Here is a 24,393-nt window from a genome sequence, read left to right as displayed (position 1 = left end):
CTCCTTCCCAAAGCCCAGGAAGCCTTTGCTTGGCTCAGCGAGGGAGATGTGATACTCCTACAGGGTCCAAGCACCCTTCCCCCACCTCCCCAAAGCCCACCCAGCTTTGGGTAAGGAGGCAGAAGGTTTCAGCATCCTGGCAGATGCCTAGCACCTCCTTCACAAAGCCCAGGAAGCTTCTGCCCAGCTTAGGGAGGCAGGGTACTCATGTGCGGGACATTGAAATAATGTATGTGCAGTCTCTCCTCTCCCCCCCCCCCCGGTCAGCCTTACAAACTGGTGCCTCTGGCCCTTACTGTTCCCCTGCGGAAAAAATTTCACCGCACACCACAACAGTCTGTGGGGGTTCCTGGAAACTTCATCTTTGCCGGAATGCCTGCGAGCTTCCTCCCTCTGGGCTTCCCCAACTACAGTGGTACCTTGGTTCTCGAACTTAATCCGTTCCGGGAGTCCATCCGACTCCCGAAACCGTTCGAAAACCAAGGCGCGGCTTCCGATTGGTTGCAGGAGCTTCCCGCGTCGGACGTTCGGCTTCCGAAAAACGTTCGCGAACCGGAACACTTACTTCCAGCTTTGCGGAGTTGGGGAGCTGATTTGTTCTACAACTAAGCCGTTCGGGAACCAAGGTACCACTGTACAGGGTTGTTGGTTCTAACTTAAATACTATTCAGAAGTGAAGAAAAAAATCAGAGGGGGAGGCGGATGGCAGGCGGATGGTTTTAGGACTGCTTCCTCTTGAGTTTGCGGGAGGCCGCGCTGCCCCCACCGCGTTCCCGCTTCTCCTTGCGCACGCAGTAATATTTGGTGACGCGCTTGCGGCACTGCTCACACCGGACGGCGCAGCACCAGTGGAACTTGCAGTTGCAGCTGGACACCATCTCGGCTCGCCGCTCCTCCACGGCCAGCCCACAGTCCCCGCACAGACGCTGGCAGCTACGCTTCTCCCACTTACTCAAGGCCTTGCCCCTCTTCAGACACTCCCGGCCCTCCGTCCCCAGCAAGCCCAGAGTCTTGTTCTCCAGGCAGTAGTCGGGGGAGTCCTCCAGATGGACCAGCTCCTTCTTGGAGATGGAGCTGAAGGTTTCCGCAATTGCCCCCCGGCTGGCGGCACTGTTGCCTGCCCCTTGGAGCAAGTCGACCTTCAGCCCTTTGTGGTATTTCTCCTTCAGGTAGGTCCCTACTTCTCGAAACTCGGGCAGCTGCAGCCAGCAGGTCTGCGTGGTGCAGCTGCCGGATACTCCATGGCATTTGCAGGTCCTCTTCATGGTCCCTTTCACGGCCTAGAGAGGAAGGAAAAGACAAGAGGGAATGCCATGCAAGAAGCCCAGGTGGACCGGAACCCACTCCCAGGGCCGGATTTAGGTTTGATGGGGCCCTAAGCTACTGGTGCCCCTTATATGTCCAGCTGTCCTTTGTCAACAACAAATTGTCACTGTTTTTTTGTGTTGAATATATGATATAGGTATCTAAAATCATTTGCACATAACAAAACACATAAAGTGGTACCTCGGTTTATGAACACAATTGGTTCCGGAAGTCTGTTCATAAACTGAAGCATTCATAAACTGAAGCGAACTTTCCCATTAAAAGTAATGGAAAGTGGGTTAATCCGTTCCAGACGGGTCCGCGGAGTACTCAACCTGAAGCATACTTAACCCGAAGCATGGGTGTAATTGGTTCCAGAAGTCTGTTCATAAACTGAAGTGTTCATAAACTGAAGCAAACTTTCCCATTCAAAGTAATGGAAAGTGAATTAATCCGTTCCAGATGGGTCCGCGGCATTCGTAAACTGAAAATTCATAAACCCAGGTGTTCATAAACCGAGGTTCCACTGTATGATGTACGATCATTTCTAGATCTAATAGGTATCTAAAACCATTTGCACATAACAAAACACATATTTTATCAAAGCAATTGTTTTTATCTTATATTTTCCTTAAAAAAAAAAATTGGGCCCCCAAGAGAGTGGGGCCCTAAGCTATAGTTTGTTTAGTTTATACGTAAATCCAGCACTGGCCACTCCCCCACCCCCCAGCCCAAGTTCAGTAAAAAGGTAAGGTAAAGGATCCCTGGACGGTTAAGTTCAGTCAAAGGCGACTGTGGGGTTGCAGCGCTCAACTCGCTTTCAGGCCAAGAGAGCCGGCGTTCGTCCACAGACAGCTTTCCAGGTCATGTGGCCAGCAGGACTAAACTATTTCTGGTGCAACAGAACACCGGGACGGAAACCAGAACAACACTGAAACGCCGTTTGTCTTCCCGCCACAATGGTACCTATTTATCTACTTGCACTGGCGTACTTTCAAACTGCTAGGTTGGCAGGAGCTGGGACAGTGCAACAGGAGCTCACTCCGTCTCACGGATTCGAACTGCCGACCTTCCGATCAGCAAGCCCAAGAGGCTCAGGGGTTTAGACCACAGCGCCACCTGTGTCCTGCAAGTTCAGTATCTAGAACTAGAAGACTTTTGACTGAAATGTATCATGATTTTCTACCTGAAAGGGAGGGGGTGCTTTCCAACTATTTTAGAAAACTCTTCCATCGGTGGGCAGAGCCTTCCAATTTCAACAGAAATTTATGAACCTGCTGACATTAAATTCTGGAGCCTTCAGAAAACTTGCCAAAGTGTTTCTCTGTATCAAGCTGTATGCGCCAGAGGAGGCTACCCCATCAGGTAGCAAGCTAAAGGATACCCATCTCCTGCTTCAAACTTTTTCATTTGCCATAGGTGGAAAATGCGTTGTTACCTTTCTGCCTGCCTCATTGTTATGCAGGTTCATCGCTGCTCTGGCGTCCTGCCCTGTCTCAAGTGCGTCCACAAACTGCTTTGAAATGGCCTCCCCAAAGCCCACATTGTCACTGCAGCCTCCCCAAAGCCATCCTTGTCCTCCTGTTGGAGAGAGAGAAAGAGAGAGATGTCACCAGGCAGCAGACTTCAGAGGCAGACTAGCTTCTTTTATTTTTTTATTTTATATATATTTTTATTGATTTTATAACACATACAGGAAAAAATATGGAAAAAATACAAAAAACAAAGAAGAAAAACAAAGAACAAAGGTAAAAAGTAAAAATATTTCTTTATGCTACTTCAGCCTCTTTGTACTTCCACTTCCCTATAATCTATTTTTAATCTTATAATTCTTTTCCAAATAAATCTTAAATTTCTTCCAATCTTCTTCCACCGTCTCTTTTCCCTGCTCTCGGATTCTCCCAGTCAGTTCAGACAGTTCCATAAATTCTATCAGCTCATAGCTGCCAAGTCTCCCATATTCCCCGGGAAACCCCCGTTTTTCCAGCTGTCCCCAGCCGAAAAAACAGATTTTTTTGTTTTTCCCCGGTTTATTCTGGTGCGGTGGCCATTTTGGAACTGGGCGGAGCAGCATCAAAAGTCACTTCTGAGCATGCTCTGCCCAGTTCCAAAATGGCGGCAGCACTACTTCCGGTATGCTACTTCCGGTCCGGTCCCTTATTTTTCAGAGAGGAACGTGGCAGGTATGTATCAGCTTCATCTGCCAGTCGTCCACCGTCGGTAGATCTTCAGATTTCCAATTCCTTGCTAATACAATTCTAGCTGCTGCAGTGGCATACCAGACTAGCTTCTTTTAACCCTTTCATCCTCATGGTGAGTGTTACAGATGCAGCCAGAAAAGAGCTGGATTCTCAAGAACAAGATTTGTTTTAGGGGCGATAACAAATTCCACATTCCCCAGAGCGGTTTAACAATCAAACCCTTTTTGCGGGGAACTCTAGGAATTGTGGCTCTCCGAGGGGAAATAGAGGTCTCCTAGCAAACTCTCAGCACCCTTAACAAACCACAGTTCCTAGGATTCTTTGGAAAAAAGCCGTGACTGTTTCAAGCCGTCTGAGTGAGTGCATTGAATTGCACAGGAGGTTGAACTAGATCACCTCCAAGGTCCTCCGCCCATCTCTAGGATTCTATGAAAATACACCATTTCTTGCAGAATACTGAAGCTACAGTCCTATGTTCACTTACCTGGTGGGAGTAATTTCCACTGAATTCAGAGGGACTGACTTCTGAATGGACATGCATAGGATTGCACTCACTGCCATAGCACTGATAGGGGAGAATCAATCCTGCAAAGTTTTCTAGCTCTGTTGGTTAGAGCATGGTGCTGATAACAGCAAGGTCGCAGGTTCGATCCCCATATGGGAAAGCTGCATATAAACTACAGGATTCTTAGGGACCCTTACAACTCTGATCTATGATTCTAATAAAGTGAGGATGTGGAGAAGGGCAAGAAATATTATGTTTGGATTGGCAGTTTTGCTTCTCGCAATAAGAATGGTCACAAGAGTAGGGCTGCCATATGTCCGGATTTTTCCGGACATGACTTGGATTTCAAAGGCGGAATTGATATTGGAATTGATATTTCCGAAAGGCAGCGCTTTGTCCTGGATCTTAGGCAAGTCAATCAAAAAAGCTCAACAACTTTTGGGGTTGTCCTGGTTTTTACTTTTTGAAATATGGCAACCCTGCACAAGAGTCCTTACCAAGTTGCCCGTTGCGTGAATCATCGCATCCACAATTGTCAAAGTCGCCCAGGCTGCAATTGCGTGTCAGTGTGTACATGACTCCAGCGGAGCTGATTGCATGGACAAAGGCTGTTTCTCGGTTTGCTGTCAAACGAAGACACAGGAAAAAGGAAACTAAAGGAGGCGCAAGGCAGGACGACACAGCAGCAGCTCCTGTGATTCGGAGCATCCATGATCAGTAAGGCTGAATGGACACATGGACTTGTAAAAGAGTATTGGGAAATGATCCATAATGAATTGAAAAAAAATGTTTTAAAGTACTTCCCCCCAAAACCAGAGTCCTTTCTGTTGGGGATAATTCAGATTGAAACTGTCATGTGTCAAGAAAAAGTTGTTTATGTATGCTACTACGGTGGTGTCCGTGTTTTGTTAGCCCCAAAATGGAAAATGAGTGAGGTCCCAGCTAAAGAAGAATGGCAACTTAAACTGATGGAATACGCACCGCTTGCAGACCTAACATATAGAATAAGAGAACAAGAAGAACATACGTTTAAAGAGGATTGGAAAAGGTTTATTGAATATATGGGAAGTAATTGTGTACAGCTGAAAACATTGGCAGCATTAAGATAAATTCAACAGTGTAAATAAGTTTTGATGGATGCAATAATGGAATACTGAATGGTATAGTTTGTAAAATATGCAGGGATTTATGATATGTAAAATGAACCATGGAAAGAGAAGAAGGCATAGTCATTGATATCTTAAGGGTGTGAAGCAGGCATAGGCAACCTTGGCTCTCCAGGTGTTTTGGAACTAAAACTCCCATGATCCCTAGCTAACAGGGCCAGTGGTCAGGGATCATGGGAGTTGTAGTTCCAAAACATCTGGACACAGAGCTGCAGCCTTTGCCTATGATAGCAGAAAGAACAGCCAGCTCAACTGTTCAGGACCATCGATGTGCCATGTAGCGATGTGGCTGCTCTCTCCACTGCAGTGTACATGTGGGTGAAATGTAAAGAAATATCTACCGTAGATTCAAACAGAGAAATATCTAGTAGAGCAAATATTGGTGGGGAAGGAACTGGCTCCCTCTTTGCTCGCCAGGAGGGAAAAGCCGCTTGGGAAAGTTTTGGCGCTGAGTGGGTGTAGCAGCTCCTATGTGAGTCTGTTGCTCATCCTGAAGCCGTCCAGATTGTAATAAAAAACAACACCACCTGTTTGGCTTTTTGTTCTCTGAATTTCTCTCGGGTGGCAGTGCCGCCCATGGGTCACAGCTGGAGGTTGTGCAAAGATAGGCAGATTAGCCAGATTTGGTAACCACAGTGCTTTTTTTCTTTTCTTTTTTAAAAAAAGTTTAGGGGTACTCTCATTTTGACTCAAGAAAAGCACCATTTTATAGTTCAAATCAGGGGAAATAAATACAATAAATGGACAAAAGTACAAAGAACATGCATTACTCATATTGAACTACTGCCCCCTCAATGAGGCCAAACTTTCATCAGTAAAACACCACACGTCCACATTCCACGCTGCTTCACACATTAAACCATGGGTAGGCAAACTAAGGCCCAGGGGCCGGATCCGGCCCAGTCGCCTTCTAAATCCAGCCTGCAGACAGTCCGGGAATCAGCGTGTTTTTACATGGGTAGAATGTGTCCTTCTCTGGGTTATTTTGGGGGCATAGGAATTCATTCATTCCCCCCAAAAAATATAGTCCGCCCCCCACCCACAAGGCCTGAGGGACAGTGGACGGGTCCCCCGGTGAAAAAGTTTGCTGACCCCTTACGCTCGCTTCCGTCTGCGACTCAGGAAATACCGGGAAAGGAAAGGAAACCACCGTCGGAGGTTGTAAGAACGAAACTGGCCAAGCACCGTGCTAGAGAAGAAATATATATATATAGTTTCTTCTCCCGTTAGATTCACAAAATGTTTAGGGGTATGCGTACCCCTGCGTACCCCCGAGGGGAAAAAAGCACTAGGTAACCATATTTGGCTAAAGCACTAGTCAGCCATAGCTTTTTCTCCTTAGCTCCCCTGTTGTGTAATACGGTAGATAGATCCATTGCCAGGGAACTAGATTATGTCGCTGATGGTTGTGAGATCATCAAAGCTTCTTCCTGGGGTGACTGCGTCTTTAAAAGGGCACATAAACTCTGGGGAATTGGCAGTTAAAAAAAACATCCTTAAAGCCCCTTAACAGCTCCTATGGGGCCGGTCCTATCTTTAGACTGAGCGAGGCAGCTGCCTGGGTGTCATGAACTGGCAGCAAATTGTTAGTTATTTAATGCATTACCATCATATTTGCATTGCCAGGGAGGGAGGGAGGTGCTTGTGGGGCTTTTCTACCTCAGGGGTTTAAAATAATTTGACCAGCTTGCTGGACCAACTTGAGTTAAAGGGGGGGCGTTTGGGGGGGGGCCCTCAGGCAGGCAATGTCTAAGGAAGCCCCTGGCCAACCTTCTTGCCATTTTCTTACCACTACGCAGTCCTCCGTGGCTGGAGAGTTGCAAAGCTCTCTCTGGGCAGTTCCAGCGATCCCAAGCAAACTGGAACTTGCATTCCTCAATCCCACTCTGTGCGCCGGCCGCAACGCTGCTGGAGTAGATGAGGTATGCCTGCAGGGAGGAAAGAGCAAGGACAAAAGAGATTGGCCATGCCTTCTCCCTCGAAACCTGCCTCTAAGAGTTCGATCCTTGCCCGACAAAGGAAACCCCTATTTGTATCCTCAGCACGGCAAAATCGGACTCAGCATCAATGTCTCCTGGAAGGCCCAGGAAGGGGGTGGCTATGTGCTCTACCCCTCCCCAGGAGACTTGTCTGACCATGTCCAGGGTTCAAGTCGAACAGAGATAAGATTGTGCAGTTAATTTGGTGACGTCTTCCATATTTAACATGGAACCAGTAAGTGATGAATTCGAAGAACAATTCTATTAGAAGCTGAAAAGGCAAAACAGAGCATGATCTGAATATAAAGTACTAAAAAAGTGAGAAAGTGCAGCTTCCTAAACCACTCATTCCAGGGCGTTCGGAATGTCTCGCCTGCTACTTCTCCTTTAGATTACCAAGAGATTTGCCTCTTTTGAACTGAGTCTTGAGTGCCTTCTTGTTCCTTGCATTGAAAAGAGGATGTTGAATTTTCAGGGCTGTGCTGAAAATTTGTCCCAGTTTTTCTCCATCCCGGTGATCCTCGGATGAAGGGCGGTGGAGAAATTTAATTATTAATAACAAAATAATAATCACATGGGAGAGCATTGGGGGGCTTTGTGTGTGAAATTCCTGTGGTTGGGGGGGGGGGAGATATGGTTTTTTTCCAGATCAGGAAATTTAGGGAGGCTGGAGAAATGTTTAAACACTAACCAACTCACAACACCGAGGTAAGCTCAAAACCCCACGACCACCCAAATTTTAAGCTAGGGAATGCTCAAGAATGAGGCAGACAAATCAAAGTCTCAATCACAGGAGAGGAAAATGTACAGGAAACTGGAGAGTCGTGGATGCTTTAGCTGAGATTCATGCATTGCAAGGGGTTGGAATAGAGGACCCCTGGGGTCTTTTCCATCTAAGATTTTATCTACTTTGCCTGACCTGGAAACAAAAGCAAAAAAGCATCAGGACAGAGAGGGGAAGGGCTTATTGACCCAGTGCACATCAGACCCTACTGGTCCTTCCTCAGGAATTTCAAATAACAGGATTTCGAAATCTGGATGTGCTACCCCTTCTATTTCCTCTGGGTAAGAGATAGAAGGGACAGCACATACCCTCCAACATTTCTCCGATGAAAATAGGGACGTCCTAAGGAAAAGCGGGACATTCCGGGATCAAACCAGAAACTGGGATGGCTTCTGTAAATCCAGGACCGTCCCTGGAAAACAGGGTGTCTGGCAGCACACCAGGACTTTGAATTACTGTTCTCTCAATTTCCCTGAAGAAGGAGGACCAGTAGAATATGGAACCCTTTGGATCAGGATCAATACCACCACACCACCACCACAGTTTACCACCTAGGCATTTTGTTCGTTTGTTTTGTGTTTTAGTTAGTTTGCTCCCGTTTTCTTTTTGCAGGATCCCTGACCTGGTCTATGTGCTAACTGCGTGGCTGAGCCAGACCCCACACTGTTGAGAACTGCAGAGCCCCTCGTTTGCTAACTTCCCACTTAGATCATGCTTTCTCCCAGCCTCTTAATCCACTTCCCAGCCCAACCCCCAAACAGCAAACCGGTCAAGTACAGCCAGACTTTTATCTAGACTCTTCAGATGTGTGGCCCCCTCCTCAACTCCCCACCCCTTTTCCTTTCCTTCCTTTTACTTCAGGGGGCCAAGTTCAATATGGTGTTTTCCTCTATGAAACAGTATCGGTGGTGGAAGCCCTATTCAAAGTCTTCAAGGCAGGCAGCTGTGTTTGTTTTTCTACAACAGACGGGACCGGCAGAGCAACTTCAATGGGGCTTACTCCCAAGTAAGTGTGCATAGGATTACAGCCAAAGGGCCCCTTCAAATATCCAGGCACCCAGGATTTTTTGTGCTCAAGATGCTACAGGAAAAGTCACATGCAATCCACTTTTAATACTGTTTGCATCTGCAAAAGTTTTTTTTGGGGGGGGGGGGGAGTCACACTGCTTTGCTTCCAATCGGCATACCGCATAAGAAATCTGGTAAATTTTATGCCACAAATGTTCTAGTTTCTTTGTTTTGTTTTGCTTTTGTTCCACAATAATGTGGAAGCATCGAGGAACGCCACAGAACAAACGAATGCAGAATACGGTAAATCTACCGCCAATGCACTGTTGCAGAATGCACCATTGGGGAGAGCCTTATTTTATGGCCCCTTAAAAGATTAAGCAGGGTTTGTACCAAAATGCCAGCACTCGGAACATCACCCAGGAGATCGCAACTGGAGAGATAAGAAAACAAGAGTTCCTCTGTTGGCTTGAGATGTCAATTCCATATGATTTTATAACAACGGAGAAGCCATTTTCAACAGAGCTCAGCAACAGAAGCGCCCCGCCGTACTGAGGCAGTGCCGAGTGTTGAAATTTTGCGCCCCTGACCATTTTGCCGCCAGGGAAACTGCCCCTGTGGGTCCCCCTCCCCATGCTAGGCCACTGCCTACAACTCAAGAGGCTTATGAGACTGTTATCTCAAGGAACCCGTCTTGTGTTTGCTAGGTTGCATTTGTATGTTGACCTGTTCCATTTTATACTTGACACCTCTGGGCTCGATCGGGTGATGCTTTCGCATGCCCCACAACACGGCCGCTGTTGGCATTTGTCTGTCTCGAGAGAGAGAATGAAGTGCGCCTCCGGGGGGGGGGGACCGCTGTGTTGGCAACATGGAAGCAGGGCCGTCTCAAGCATGTCGAGCGCCCTGGCGCCATGATGCAGAGATCGCTCTGGCCCACCCAGCCTACCCCTAGAGCCGGCCCTGCACGGAAGTGACCTTCCCAGGGCACAAGTGTGTCTGGAGGTCCTGGGCTGCTCAGACGACAAGACCCCCACCCCCACCCTCAGCCTCACTGATTCGGTCCAAAGGAAAGCAGAACAATACGTTCTGTGGATAGCAATTCCACAGCATGGAAATTAGCATTAGCTACCTGCTAATACATGAAAGGTGCAAGAGCGGGGACCATTAAAAAAAAAACACCAGCCAGCAAACTAGTAACCCTAACACCAGGGCTTTTTTCAGCATCTCTCAGGTAGGTGCCATTGCCATAATAAGAGAACAAGGGAGGCATTCCTGGTGAGTTCCAGCACCTCTTTTTCTAGAAAAAATAACACTGCTTAGCACTATGCGTAAGGTTCAAGTCATCAAGAGTTGAATCTGGACTTTAGCAACTTGGATTCAAATCTCTGAAACCTGCCCAGCCATAAACCTCCCTGGATTGCCTTGGGCAGGGATGTTGGGAAGATAGAATGGGGGTGGGGTGGGGTTGGGAATACCACCCCGAGCTCTTTAGAAAAGGAGAAAAACAGCTTCTCTCCTTGCTTTTTGTGCTTAAGATTCGGCACTCAAGAAACGGAGAGTGCAGGGAGCCCCTGTCCAAACCTTAGCAAACCTGGGAGGCTGGGAACAAGCCAGATTCCCAGCAGATCTCGGCTTGCTGGAATTAGAAACGCAGATCAAAGGAAATGCACTTACCTTGGGACCAGTCATCAGGAAATTATTCACTGACCTGGAAGGGAGAAAAGGGTTCATCAATGGAGAGAAGCAGAGGGGATGCCTGGAATTCCTCTGTGCCACCCCTGCCCAGCTCTTGGAGAGTCATCCCACTCACTGAACCAAGCCCATTGTTGCCCAGTAGGTACTGCTGAGGGCTCCTTGGGGCTGCGAGCCTCTCCCTGCCCTGATTCATTGCCTAAAGATAGTTGAATTATGGTCAAGTAGTTGTACTTGGGGTTTAAAAAAACAGGATGGAGTAATGGTTGGCAGTAGGCTTGTGGCTGCAAAGGTATTGTACGAAATGGAGAGGAGACCACACATGAACAGAGAGAGAAAATGCTTGTCAAAGTCTGAAGACCGATGAAGGCATTAGAAATTTATTTAACAGCATGGTGGAGGTATTAGATATTTCTTGATATGACACCTTCAGTATGATTTTATATAGATTTTAATTGTATTCTTCCCACCCACCCCCTAGCCTTCCAACTGTTAGATGTATCTTTCTATTTTGTACTTAGTATACAAAAGATGGAAAGATGATGGTGATGATGATTTTATTTATAACTTTCCTATCTGGCCGGGTTTCCCCAGCCACTCTGGGCAGCACATATAAAAACGTAACAAAACATCAAACATTAAAAACTTCCCAATCCAGGGGTCCCTTCAGATGCCTTCTAAAACATGGAAATCTTTAGTAAAAGGCGAAAGATTTATACGAGAAACCAGAGAACTTTTCGTAGAAGTGAAATAAGAAAGCCCCTATAACAAATAAAAATGAACATTTGTTGCCTGAAGACGCAAAAACTAAGTGAGACACTGAACACATAAAAAATCAGACGGGGGTGGCCCAGATTTACAATTTAATAGATATAACGAAATAGAATATAAAATTGTCAGAAAATGTTGAAAAATCACTTTTTCCTGTTGAAATGCGGTTATCAAAAACGGAGCTTTTCAAGTGAAATTTGAGCAGTTCCACCTATGTAGAAAGATTTACAAAAACCTAAGAGGTGATTGTACCCCAGTAAGACCTCATTTTCAAGCCTTCCTTGACCACATAGGAGAAGGGGAAGAAACACCCCTCTTCCCAAGTCACTGTGGATGGGACAAGAAGGAACCGAAATGTATATCTGGAAAGTGTCCCCCCCCCCAGAAGATCTGGGTAATTATTGCAGTTGCATTTAGCTTAAAAGGTGTGTCTGTTGATATGGAAACAGAACTTCACCCAGAGTAGATGAGGGCGAGGCAATGCTACCCCTAAATGTAAGTTTTTAATGAACTTATAAAGCTTTGCATCTCTCCACCATAAAACTGAAATAAAGTTTATGTGGGACACGCAAAGAATAGACCGCAAGAACCGACTGTGAAACCCAAGAAGAATGCTTTTATCCCCCTAGTGATTCTCCACCCCCAATCTCTCAGGTTTCCTTGTTGATTTTCATCACCCTCCCATAATGATGATCATATCTCAGCCTAATAAATTGAGGTATCAATTTTCCATGTTGTGTAGCACGCACCTTTCCCCTCCCTACACAACACGAGCAATCAAATCAGGAAGCTTCTAAAACTTCTCATTTTCGTCCAAACGGAACAACTGGTTCCCAGTTTAGGAAGCAAGCCCAGGGTATTAAAACCACAGTTGGTTTGAGCTCCTGGCTGTATCTGAAACCGGGAACCAGTTTCCCAGTTTGGACAAGATGTGAAACGATGCTCCGGATAGTTTGTGCCGTGCAGGAAAGAGCAAAGGGGCTGCATTCAAGTTGCATCCTTTGTCAGGAAAGACCCCAATGGAAATAATTCTATTAAAACACCACTTCTTAGCAGATTGGCTTTATCTCCCTTCAAAGGCAAGGGCAGTTGTCAAGGAAGGAGAAAAGACAGAGCACACAGATTCAAGTTTACCGGCCAGCACACAAGGGGACAGATTAATCGCTGGCGCAAAATGTGTGGAGATGTTCCCTTTAACCATAGAAGTTGTGATCATTTCTTTTTTTTAGAGTCAGTTTCTGTCAATTTACCACTTGCCATGGAGTGAACAGGACAGCCAGAGACTCCCAATTGGGTGAACTAAGCAGACTCTAAGCTAAAGAGGCAGACGACCACCCTGATCCTCTTTTCCAAGACGATGGGATTAAATACCCGAATGGCCTTGAAGCTAGGATATGGAATAAAGCCGTCAAATTTTTAAAAGTTGTTTTAAAAGGTTTTTTTTACTGCTTAAATCTTGCTTTTCATCCATTTATTGTTTAATTAAGTGTTTAACTGAATGTGTATCTTCTTCTCTGGCCTGATCCAGCAAGCCTGTTATTACGTTGCAGTGGCTTTTTAGTGATAACAGAGTCAAAACATTATTTCCATTGGCCCTGAATCTTTTGGATTTTATTTCTGCTTGGCTGAGTTGCAGATCTTCTCGATTATGCTCAGAAGATAACTATATCAGATTTTGAAAAAACAACAACAACAATAGCCAAGGAAGTATTACTGGACCTCAGGAATACTTGCTCCTGGCAGAGCCGCAGCATATTAAATTGCAATTCACAATCTAAAGAGGATGGTAGGCACACATTAAGAAGGGCATTAAGGTGTCGTCTGAAAGCAAAACCTCTAAAAGCAATGTTGGTTGCTTCCTGAAATTACCACTTCATCTCTGTAGGCAATTATTATTGCTATTTGTTGGTGTATTGTGGCATATTGTTGTTGTATTGTTGGTGTATTGTGGCATATTGTTAGCTCACTCTTCATCACAGTATATCCCAGGTCAAGCACAATCCACGGGTTAGAATACGCAAATTACATACAAATTGACAAAACCAATCAAAATGAGAAATCAGCATATCAAGAAGAGCAACGGAAAACGCACCATGAAGACTACAACAGCTACAGAATGGGCTACTCGCTCTCCTTTAGTAATTACTCCAATATCCTACAAATGCACATCCTATTTATGGATATATGCAAAGCCATGAGTGGAAGGGTCATTAAAACAATCTGTTGCCTTACAATCTCATGAAACACAACTTTCCAGTTGTGGCTGGGCATACAACTTGTTCTCATGATGACACACACACCCAAAAAAACCACCGTCACAGGAATCACTTCTGGTGCGATTTGTTGCTTAGAAAAAATTATTCAAGAAGCACCCTAATTTCCCTTCAACCTTTTTCTCCAGTAGATTTTGCTGATTTCCTTGAAAAAGGTAAAGGTAAAGGACTCCTGGACGGTTAAGTCCAGTCAAAGGCAACTATGGGGGTGCGGCACTCATCTCGCTTTCAGGATGAAGGAGACGGTGTTTGTCCACAGACAGCTTTCTGGGTCATGTGGCCAGCAGGACTAAACCGCTTCTGGCTCAACGGGACACTGTGACGGAAACCAGAGTGCACGGGAATGCCATTTACCTTCCCGTCACAGCGGTACCTATTTATCTACTTGAACTGCTAGGTTGACAGGAGCTGGGACAGAGCAATGGGAGCTCACCCCGTCATGGGGATTCGAACCGCTGACCTTCTGATCAGCAAGCCCAAGAGGCTCAGTGGTTTAGACCACAGCGCCACCTGCGTCCTTGTTCCCATGCATCAATGGGAAAGGTACAGAAAAGCTCTGAATCGTCTCTTCAGTGAAAGCTTATATAGCAGACCAACATTTGTCCATTGATGTCTTGGTAGACCTGAGACAGAGAGGCATAGAGCCATAGACACTTCACGGATGAGGAGGAGACCGTCCCAACGAACCTTGCAGATGAACATTTCCCAGTTATGTCCATCACTAGCAACAGGGCTCTTTTCAGCCAGAACTCACTGGAAGTCAGTTCTAGCAACTTTCAGGTAGGCACCATTGCCATTATAAGAGGACAAGAGAGGTGTTCATGGTGCGTTCCAGCACCTCTTTTTCTATAAAAATAGCACTGGCTAGCAGATATTCTGCATTGTTGTTTTTCATTCTAGGAATAAGAGTCACAGGCAGCTGCAGCTAAAATCAGGGTCAATGCACCTGAGCTTGCCTATTTTTATGATTATGATTATATTTTCACCTCACCCATCTAACTGCCTCAGCCGCTCGGGGCAGCTTCCAACATATATAAAAACATAATAAAACATTAAACATTAAAAAAAAACTTTCCCTATACAGGGCTGCCTTCAGGTTTCTTCTAAAGGTTGTATAGTTACTTATAGTTACTTATTTCCTTGGTTGTGTTCTGGCAGTTCCCTCCCTGTGAGAAGTGAGGTTACAGGGAACCAGGCAGAGGGCCTCCTCGGTAGTGGCGCCTGCCATGTGGAATGCCCTCCCACCAGATGTCAAGGAAATAAACAGCTATCTGACTTTTAGAAGACATCCGAAGGCAGCCCTGTTTAGGGAAGTTTTTAATGTTTGATGTTTTATTGTGTTTTTAATACTCTGTTGGGAGCCGCCCAGAGTGGCTGGGGAAACCCAGCCAGATGGGCGGGGTATAAAGAATAAATTATTATTATTATTATTATTATTATTATTATTATTATTATTACTACTACTACTACCCAATACCCTTCGACATTTCTCCAATGAAAATAAGGATGCCCTAAGGGAAAGTGGGACATTCCGGGATCAAATCAGAAACCGGGATGGCTTCTGTAAATCTGGGAATGTCCCTGGGAAAAAAGGGACACTTGGAGGGTCTGCGTTGCGATGATTTACTACAAATCACCCAGATATTTCTGGTCTAAATTATGTCCACATCTGGCCTAGTAGTGCAACATGTGGCACAGGTTTTCTTACAGGCTGGCGCGTTGCGTTTTGATTTGGAGTCATAAATGTGGCACAACAGCTAGTTGGCTAGTTGCGTCAGTTTCATAATGTGGAGACCGTCCATGGAGCATCACTTAGTTGGGTTTCCATAAACTAGCCTCTCGTGGTGAACAGATTTGGTGGCTTTGATAAGGACAGGACTCTCTCACGGCACCATAAGAGGTATGGCTAGGAATTGTCATGATCAGGTGTTCCCCAGGTTATCCTGAAATTGTTGGGTTATGGCCAGGGGTCAGCAACCTTTTTCAGTCGTGGGCTGGTCCACCATCCCTCAGACCATGTGGTGGGCTAGACTATATTTTTTTTGGGGGGGGGGGATGAACAAATTCCTATACCCCACAAATAACTGAGAGGTGCATTTTAAATAAAAGCACACATTCTACTCATGTAAAAACACACTGATTCCCGGACCATCCATGGGCCGGATTGAGAAGGCGATTGGGCCGCATCTGGCCCCTGGGCCTTAGGTTGCCTACCCCTGGGTCATGGCAGATAAGAAAATAGTTGCCCACACAGACCCGGGAAGCAAGGAGGAGAGTTGGTACTTGGCTGATTTTGTATGATTGTTTGATTTTGTATTCATTGTTTCATTTATGAATAGCTTCCTTAGGAAGCATCTTGAGGCAATTTCACAATACCGAAAAGAAACCCCAACCCATATACAAAACAAGTACGTACATAAAAACAGCCAATACAATTGCATTGTTAAAGATGAATTGCATGCCTTCCAACATTTCTCCAGTGAATATAGGGATGTCCTATTACATATTAATAATAATTTTATTATTTCTACCCCACCCGTCTGGCTGGGTTGCCCCAGCCACTCTAGACAGCTTCCAACACACACACACACACACACAAACATTAGAAAACTTCCCTATATAGGGCTGCCTTGAGAGGTCTTCTAAAGATTGTAAAGTTAAGGAAAAGCAGGACACTTCAGGATCAACTCAAGCTTCTGTAAATCTGGGACTGTCCCTGGAAAATAGGGACACTTGGAGGGTTTGAAATTGCACCTGATGGTGTTTAATTGCAGGTTCTGCTATCAAGATTAATCAAACGGTGGCCCTTATTTGCACTAATGTGTACTACCGGTAATAAGTGTGTCGATTCTGTTCTGAGCCTGGAGCCAGAAGCATCAGTAGCTGTGGAGTTTGGAGGCGGCAAATGATCCTGGCAGTCGAGTGCTATAGCCCAGCTTCCTCTGTAATGCTGGAAGCTGAGGTTTGGGCTCCAGGCAAGTAGCAAGCGGTTCATCAAGTCCTGAACCTAAACCTCCATACGGAGCGATGGTCCATAGACAGGGATATTCCTCCCTATGGTGTACATGACAGAGTCCAGAGAGGGGAGAACGGAGGTTTGGGAATGCGCATCTTGTATCCCCACATTTCAAGCCTCCGTCTAGCAAACTTTAAGCAGCTGGGGCTGGACCTCCTCCTCATCTCAAGAGACTTTGGAAGGACAATTAATTCAGACAGAAGAGAGCACTTTCCCCTTGGGTCCTTAAAAATAGATACCAGCCTCACCATGCACAAATCCTGACCCTAGTCCCTGCATCCTTCCAGGATACCATAAGTTATTAAGAGTTTGATCTCTCTCTCTCTCTCTCTCTCTCTCTCTTCTTTTCTTTTCTTTTTCTTTCTCTCTCTCGCTCACAGACAAACATTTCCACCAGCCACCTCACCCGCTGGACTCTGGTTCTTGGGAACTCTTTCACCTTTATTTTTTAAAATTAATGCTCCACCACTGCATATCTGGAATGCAGATGCACAGAAACGATGGCTTTAATTGTGGGTGGCCCCATTTTGCTGCTAGACCGATCGGCACGGGACCACCGGGTTTGATGTTAGAAGGAAGAAGCGGGGAGCCAGGAGGAAAAATTGTAGATTATCCTCAACCCGTTAAGAGGAATGCTCTTGTTGAAGGCTCTTAGACCCCTCTGAGGCTCTCCTTTCTCCTGGCAGAAGTTTTTAACCTTAGGCCACACACACACACACACACACACGCACACACTCCTCCCCAACCCTATTTCCCACTCCATTGAGACACCCTTGGCTTAACTATGAGAGGGTTTCAAACATTTCAGCAAGCCTGAATGACTTGTTCATGCCCTTAGTCCTTTTGCACTTCTGCTGTTAACATCCCAAAAGCAAATCGTATTGTTTTTGGAATACAAGCTCAAGATGTCGATACAACTTCCTTCTCTTCCCCTGCACTAGAATCTCTCCTCTGAGTCACTACTGCAAAAGTCTAACCCTCTCTGGGTTTTAGATAGGGCTCCCTAGCCAATTTCTCCAGATTTAATATCCCTCTGTTAGTGCGGATTAAGCGCAACGGGGAATGATATGAGAAATCTATTCCCCACCCAGCACAACTTGGTTATTTTTACACTCTCAGCATACTGGAATCCCAGTTGAGTTAAACTCTCTGAAAGGATGCCACAAGCAGCACTGAACTCGGATAAACTTAGCCCCAGATTTCAACAGGTTGCAAAAATTTAGCTTGCTGATGATAGCATGGCAAGCACAGAGTCTATCAAGCACAGAATCCTCTCAGACAACTTTGTTCCACTGAGACAAGAGGATGCCAAGCAAGATCAGGTGATTGGGGGAATTCCTGTTGTCGGAATTAATTCTGCCTGATGGTAAATTCCATGTTGCCTAATTAACACAGATGCAGTAAAAGAGAATGTATTGCCTATTGCCTATTATCTCATGAACGCTGGGCATTTGCTTCTCCGATATCCTTTCCAAATTTCTTTTTTTAAAAACAGACAATTTCAAAGGCGTTCACTCAAGTTTCATGAGCTCCACATTTTCTGGGTCTCACCAGTACAAAACATTTCAGGCTGAACCACGGAAAACATAGACAACGCAGCAGAAAGGTCCAATTGAATTGATTGCCAGTTTATATCTGAGAACGGTTAACTCTTATTGACTGCTGCGGGAGCCAATTGGAATATCTTAACGAATCGGAAACGTGATGTTAAAAAACGAAGCCGAATGTTCTCTTTTGGCATTTTCTTCTTCTTTATAACCCTTGCTATTCCCTTATTATTGAACTGTCAAGCCCAACGCTGTGATTTCAACCAGCTAAATCAATGCAACCAGAATCTTGGAGGCAGCAGCTGATATTGCTGGTTAGGAACAAAAAGGAGACACAGAATGCGAGGAAAGGAGAGAGGCAAAGGCAAGCGCTTCGTAGCTTGGGAACCTTCAGAGAGGAACCCCTGCTCTTCTGCGATAAGTTCACCTTGCAAATTGGATGCGATACCTTGCAAAGTGGCTTCTCTGAGATCCCCGGTGATCTCTCCAAGCAGTCCTCTAGGGGGGGGGGGGTCTGTAGGATGTGCCTCTGGGTGAGGTCAGGCTTCACAAGCCTAAAACATCCTTTAGCAACTCAAGAAATAGGAAAGGGGTGGTGGTTGCTCAGAGAGCAAGGTTAAGGGTGTCTTTGATCCTGCACGGCGGCGTCCCATGGGCCTGCCTGCTACATCGCAAAGGAAGGAACTCCGGATACTCACCAAGGATAGCTGAAGTGGAAGAAGGACACAAGGAACAAGGTGGCTGGATAAGAGCCTGTCCAAAACATAATCCTGCCCCTTCCCCCCTCAAAAACAAACAAACAAACAAATAAAAGGCTGAAAAAGAAGCTCTTGAAATATTAGGATGGTAATTTGAGGAGGGGGAGAAGAAAAAAGAGAAGAAGGGCAAAATGAGCTTCTAGCCTCTGCTCCTAAAGGGTGCAGAGAAGTTAAAAGACCCCCGAATCCAAACTGCGCTGTAGGACAATCGGTCCTGAAGTGCAAGCAAAGGGGATTGGTGAAATGGAGCCACTGAAATTTGTAAGAAGAGATTATCTACTTAATTAAAGATTTCTCTCTCCCCCCTCTAAGTCCTTCAGCCAATCAGGATTCAAGTGCCAAAGAGAGACTGAACTGATCAAAAGAACACCCCAGGTCCCTCGAAGACAAATGCACCAAGAAAAAGGATTTTTTTTGGGGGGGGGTGTTGGTGTTGTTTGACAGAGATAAAAAGACAGAAAGAGACAAAGCAAATCCCTCCAATAGTCCTTGGATGCAATCTCCACCATCAACAACTCTGCAACATCCCCAAAGGCAACTTGGAAAGACTTATTGCAAATCTTTGATCTTTCGCCTTGGGGACTTCCGTTGCAATCAGCACTTGCACGAGCATTTTCCACGAGCCTGTATTATATTTGTTCTTAAGAATTGGGGAGATGGAGTTGCGCTGTAAGAGAGCTTATGAGAAGAAGGCCGGAGAATCGAGAATATTTTCAACTCATCCCTCAAAGAGCTAGATAGAAAAGGAGTTGGCACCCAAAGGTCTTCTTTCTTTCTGATATTTTCAATCCCTCCCTTGGAGCAAACAAGGATGATCTTCTTCTCTGGCGATCACTCGTAGCCAAGTAAGATTGTCTTCCATAAACACGGTTTTCAAAAGTGAGTCCATAAGTGACTGTGGAGGCCAATTCTGGATCCACACGTTCTTCCACAGTGGGGACATAGGTTTCCAAGCAGGAGTTGATCACAATGAGGGTTTGCCAAGCGTGCTTTCCTCTTAGCGTGTTTCTTCTTTTCGTCCTTTGTTCAATCGTCTTCAAAACCCATGACACCTTTGGTAAAGACTGTTCTCTAACTGGAGCACTCACAGGCCAGTGTTTCCCAGTTGTCAGTGTTTATACTACATATTTTTTAGATTTGCCTTGAGAGAGTCTTTGAACCTCTTTTGTTGACCACCAACATTATGCTTACTATTTTTAAGTTCGGAATAGAGTAGTTGCTTTGGAAGACAACAATCAGGCATCCGAACAACATGACCAATCCAACGAAGTTGATGTTGAAGAAGAAGAAGAGTTTGGATTTGATATCCCACTTTATTACTACCCTAAGGAGCTCAACGGGGTGAACTCCCATTGTTTGGTCCCAGCTCCTGCCAACCTAGCAGTTCGAAAGCACGTTAAAGTGCAAGTAGATAAATAGGTACCGCTACAGCGGGAAGGTAAACAGCGTTTCCGTGTGCTGCTCTGGTTCACCAGAAACGGCTTTGTCATGCTGGCCACATGACCTGGAAGCTGTATGCCGGCTCCCTCAGCCAGTAAAGCGAGATGAGCACCCCAATCCCAGAGTCGGTCACGACTGGACCTAATGGTCAGGGGTCCCTTTACCTTTGAGGAGTCTCAAAGTGGCTAACAATCTCCTTTCCCTTCCTCCCCCACAACAAACACTCTGTGAGGTGAGTGAGGCTCAGAGACTTGAGAGAAGTGTGACTAGCCCAAGGTCACCCAGCAGCTGCCTGTGGAGGAGCGGGGACGCCAACCCGGTTCCCCAGATTACAGGTCTACCGCTCTTAACCACTACACCACACTGGCTCTCATTGCTTCAACACTGTGATCTTTGCTTCTTCCAGTACACTGGCATTAGTTCGCCAGTCTTCCCAGGTGATGTGTAAAAAAAATTGGAGACACCGTGGATGGAATCTTTTGAGTTGGAGATGGCGTTTATAAGTGATCCATGTTAAGCATACTGTAAGGTTGGTAGTACAATAGCTTTGTAAACAAGCATTTTGGTTTCCCTGCTGTGAATGTCCTGGTCCTCAAACACTCTGCACTTCAATTGGGAGAAAGCCACACTCGCAGAGCTCAGGCAATGCTGGATTTTGGCATCAGTGTCTCGTCTGGAGCAAATACTCTAGACAAGGAGTAGGTAGGAACCCACAGTTCCTCTGTGCTGACATCAATAGGGAAAGACTGGAAAGTAAAATGGTGCTTCTTCTACAAGATAATGGTGATGTAGAGAAACACATGCCAGGTGGGTTAATTGCTCAAGGAATATTTTCTTAAAATATTATTCTGCAAAACAGCTGGGTAGCTATGGGGAAAGGGCACTTAATAATATAATAAGAGCACGGCTGGATCAGGGCAATGACCCATCTAGACCCAGCATCCTGTTCTCATAGCGGCCAACCTAGTGCCCATGAGAAGCCCAGAAGCAGGACTCGAGCAACAGTGTAACTATTGAACACATGGGAACTTGCACGAATTTCTAAGCAGAGACATGTGAGCCTCCTGCCTCAGGGCTCCAGACACAAAAACCCAACAGCAGCTCCCACTTCACTCCAAAATTTGGGGTTTCCAGCCAAGGCTGGATTAGCCACTTAGCAAAATAAGCACACGCTTAGGGCATCAAGGGAAACCGGAATGTGGGGCGCATCACAGAAATTTTCCATTTCCGGATTTACCATGGACCATATATGGTGCAGCTGAACCAGGTTCTCCAAAAAGTGGCTCCCACAATAAATGAAAATATCGAACGCACGCACGAGTATATATACTATACAGTAGATGACAATATTGAGCATGCCTTCCGAAATACAGTGGTGCCTCGCTAGACGAATTTAATTCGTTCCACGGGTCTTTTCTTATAACGAAAAATTCGTCTAGCGAATCCCATAGGAATGCATTGAAATTTTTTGAATTTTTTTTTTGCCCCTTGGAATGCATTAATTGAATTTCAATGCATTCCTATGGGAAACTGCGATTCGCTAGACGAATTTTTCGTAAAATGAATTCGTCTAGCGAGGCAACCTCCGCTAGAAAAAACCTTTCATTAAGCGGAAATTTCGTTAAGCAGGGCATTCGTTAAGCGAGGCACCACTGTATAGACATTTGCTTTTGTATATTTTTAACATCAACGGCCACAAATTTCTCGGCTGACCGTTCGTTTTCTCAGCCAAAGTCTAGTAAAAATCCCAACAGAGCAACTGTGCAACAAGGCAGGCTAGATGCCTGAGTTCGACTGAGTACAAAAGCAGGTGTGTTACGTAAGATTAGCTCTGAGAATCTGGTCAGAGACTTTGCAATTAGAAAAAGCAGGGGGGGGGAATCTCAAAAATAAAGTGGACGTATACCAAAATAAACCCTGTTTTCCATTTTACTGTAGGTTTTGCTTCATTTGGGGGGGGGATTATTTTACAGTTTATTCTTGTCTATGTTTTGAATTAGATCTATTTGGGGGCACCGAAATATTTTAAGCGCTTAGGGCCTCTAAAGGTCTTAATCTGGCCCGGATTCCAGGTCTGATCATCCCACGTAGCTCAAGCAAAGGAAGAGGAATTGCTCACAGCAAAGTAGAACTGTTGTCTTTCAGTTGCCTATGGAAGACCTTCATCTTCTGATGAGCCTTTTAAAGAGAGTGCTTCCCAGTCGACATCTACCATGTTTCTCCAAAAATAAGACACCGCCTTATGTTTATTTTTCCTCAGAAAAACACACGGTGGCTTATTTTCGGGGTATGGCTTATTTTCGGAGACGGTATATTGGAATCGTCCTTAGATGCTTGCAAATGTTTTCGTTGTTTTATTTGTTGTGTGTTTTCCACCCCGGGATCCTTTGGGGGGGGGAGCAAGATATACATTTTCCCCTGCTGCTGTTACTAACAACAACAACAACAACAACATATTGCCCTGAGCTCCTTCAGAGGAAGGGTGATTCATAAATACAGGCATCCCCAAACTTCGGCCCTCCAGATGTTTTGGACTACAATTCCAATCTTCCCCGACCACTGGTCCTGTTAGCTAGGGATCATGGGAGTTGTAGGCCAAAACATCTGGAAGGCCACAGTTTGGGGATGCCTGCATAAATACCTTAAACAAAACAAAACAAAACAAAACAAACAATCCTCTGAAGAAGTGTGCATGCACACGAAAGCTCATACCAATAACAAACTTAGTTGGTCTCTAAGGTGCTACTGGAAGGGATTTTTTTATTTTGTTTCGACTACGGCAGACCAACAGGGCTACCTACCTGTAAAACAAACAATAATACTAATCACAAGTTGTTATACATGCAAACGCACCCATACATTTGGCTTTAGCTTGCCAACCTACTTCTCTCCTGTGCCTTTGAAGAGAATCCCAGTACAAATGAGAGAAGAACGAGAACTCTCCATCAAGAGGAGATTGAACTCCACCTGGGAAGGTTTCTGGAGGGAAGGGCGCCATTTTCCTTTTCTTCTCCACTCTTCAAAAACCCTCCCCATCCCAACATGTAGCAACAAAGCAACTAGCTCCGAACTTTACTGCTATACAGTGGTACCTCGGGTTACAAACACTTCAGGTTACAGACTCTGCTAACCCGGAAGAAGTACCTCAGGTTAAGAACTTTACCTCAAGATGAGAACAGAAATCAGGCGCCGGCAGCGGGAGGTCCCATTAGCTAAAGTGGTACCTCATCTTAAGAGTGGTTTCAGATTAAGAATGGGCCTCCAGAACAGATTAAGTTCGTAACCAGAGGTACCACTGTATCAGGCGAGGAAGGAGCAGAAGCACAGGAAGCAATAATAGGGGCTACCTTTGAAGGTGACCTGGAAACTACAACTAATCCAGAATGCGGCAGCTAGACTGGTGACTGGGAGCGGCTGCCGAGACCACATAACACCGGTCTTGAAAGACCTACATTGGCTCCCAGTACGTTTCCAAGCACAATTTAAAGTGTTGGTGCTGACCTTTAAAGCCCTAAACGGCCTCGGTCCAGTATGCCAGAAGGAGCGTCTCCACCCCCATCGTTCTGCCCGGACACTGAGGTCCAACGCCGAGGGCCTTCTGGCGGTTCCCTCGTTGCGAGAAGCCAAGTTGCAGGGAACTAGGCAGAGGGCCTTCTCGGTGGTGGCGCCTGCCCTGTGGAACGCCCTCCCATCAGATGTCAAAGAGAAAAACAGCTACCAGACGTTTAGAAGGCATCTGAAGGCAGCCCTGTTTAGGGAGCCTTTTAATCTTTAATCAATTATTTTGTTCTTCTGTTGGAAGCCACCCAGAGTGGCTGGGGAAACCCAGCCAGATGGGCGGGGTATAAATAATAAATAATTGTTGTTGTTGTTGTTGTTGTTGTTGTTGTTGTTGTTGTTGCCCTGGCCCTAGCCCTAGCCCTAACCTTAACCTTAACCTTCCCG

General features: G+C 45.6%; 1 protein-coding gene and 1 non-coding gene across 2 annotated transcripts; both read right to left on the bottom strand.

Moving 5' to 3' along the window:
* Nucleotides 1–719: 719 nt before the first annotated feature.
* WNT8B (Wnt family member 8B) lies at nt 720–19,231 on the bottom strand. Its single transcript, XM_035138499.3, has 6 exons — nt 18,949–19,231; nt 10,626–10,659; nt 6,967–7,105; nt 4,509–4,634; nt 2,744–2,886; nt 720–1,280 (listed from the first exon to the last, which is right to left on the bottom strand). The coding sequence occupies exons 1-6, from the start codon at nt 19,014–19,016 to the stop codon at nt 720–722; spliced, it is 1,071 nt and encodes a 356-aa protein (XP_034994390.1). The 5' UTR covers nt 19,017–19,231.
* LOC118096668 (U5 spliceosomal RNA) lies at nt 11,261–11,377 on the bottom strand. The gene has a single exon (XR_015950287.1). It is a non-coding gene; the product is annotated as a U5 spliceosomal RNA (small nuclear RNA).
* Nucleotides 19,232–24,393: the final 5,162 nt, after the last annotated feature.

The sequence above is a fragment of the Zootoca vivipara genome, chromosome 5 (genome assembly GCF_965207765.1).
Source record: "Zootoca vivipara chromosome 5, rZooViv2.hap1.1, whole genome shotgun sequence".
Classification (NCBI taxonomy): domain Eukaryota; kingdom Metazoa; phylum Chordata; class Lepidosauria; order Squamata; family Lacertidae; genus Zootoca; species Zootoca vivipara.
Note: the sequence above shows the minus strand (reverse complement) of the source record. Positions and strands in the feature narration are given on the sequence as shown.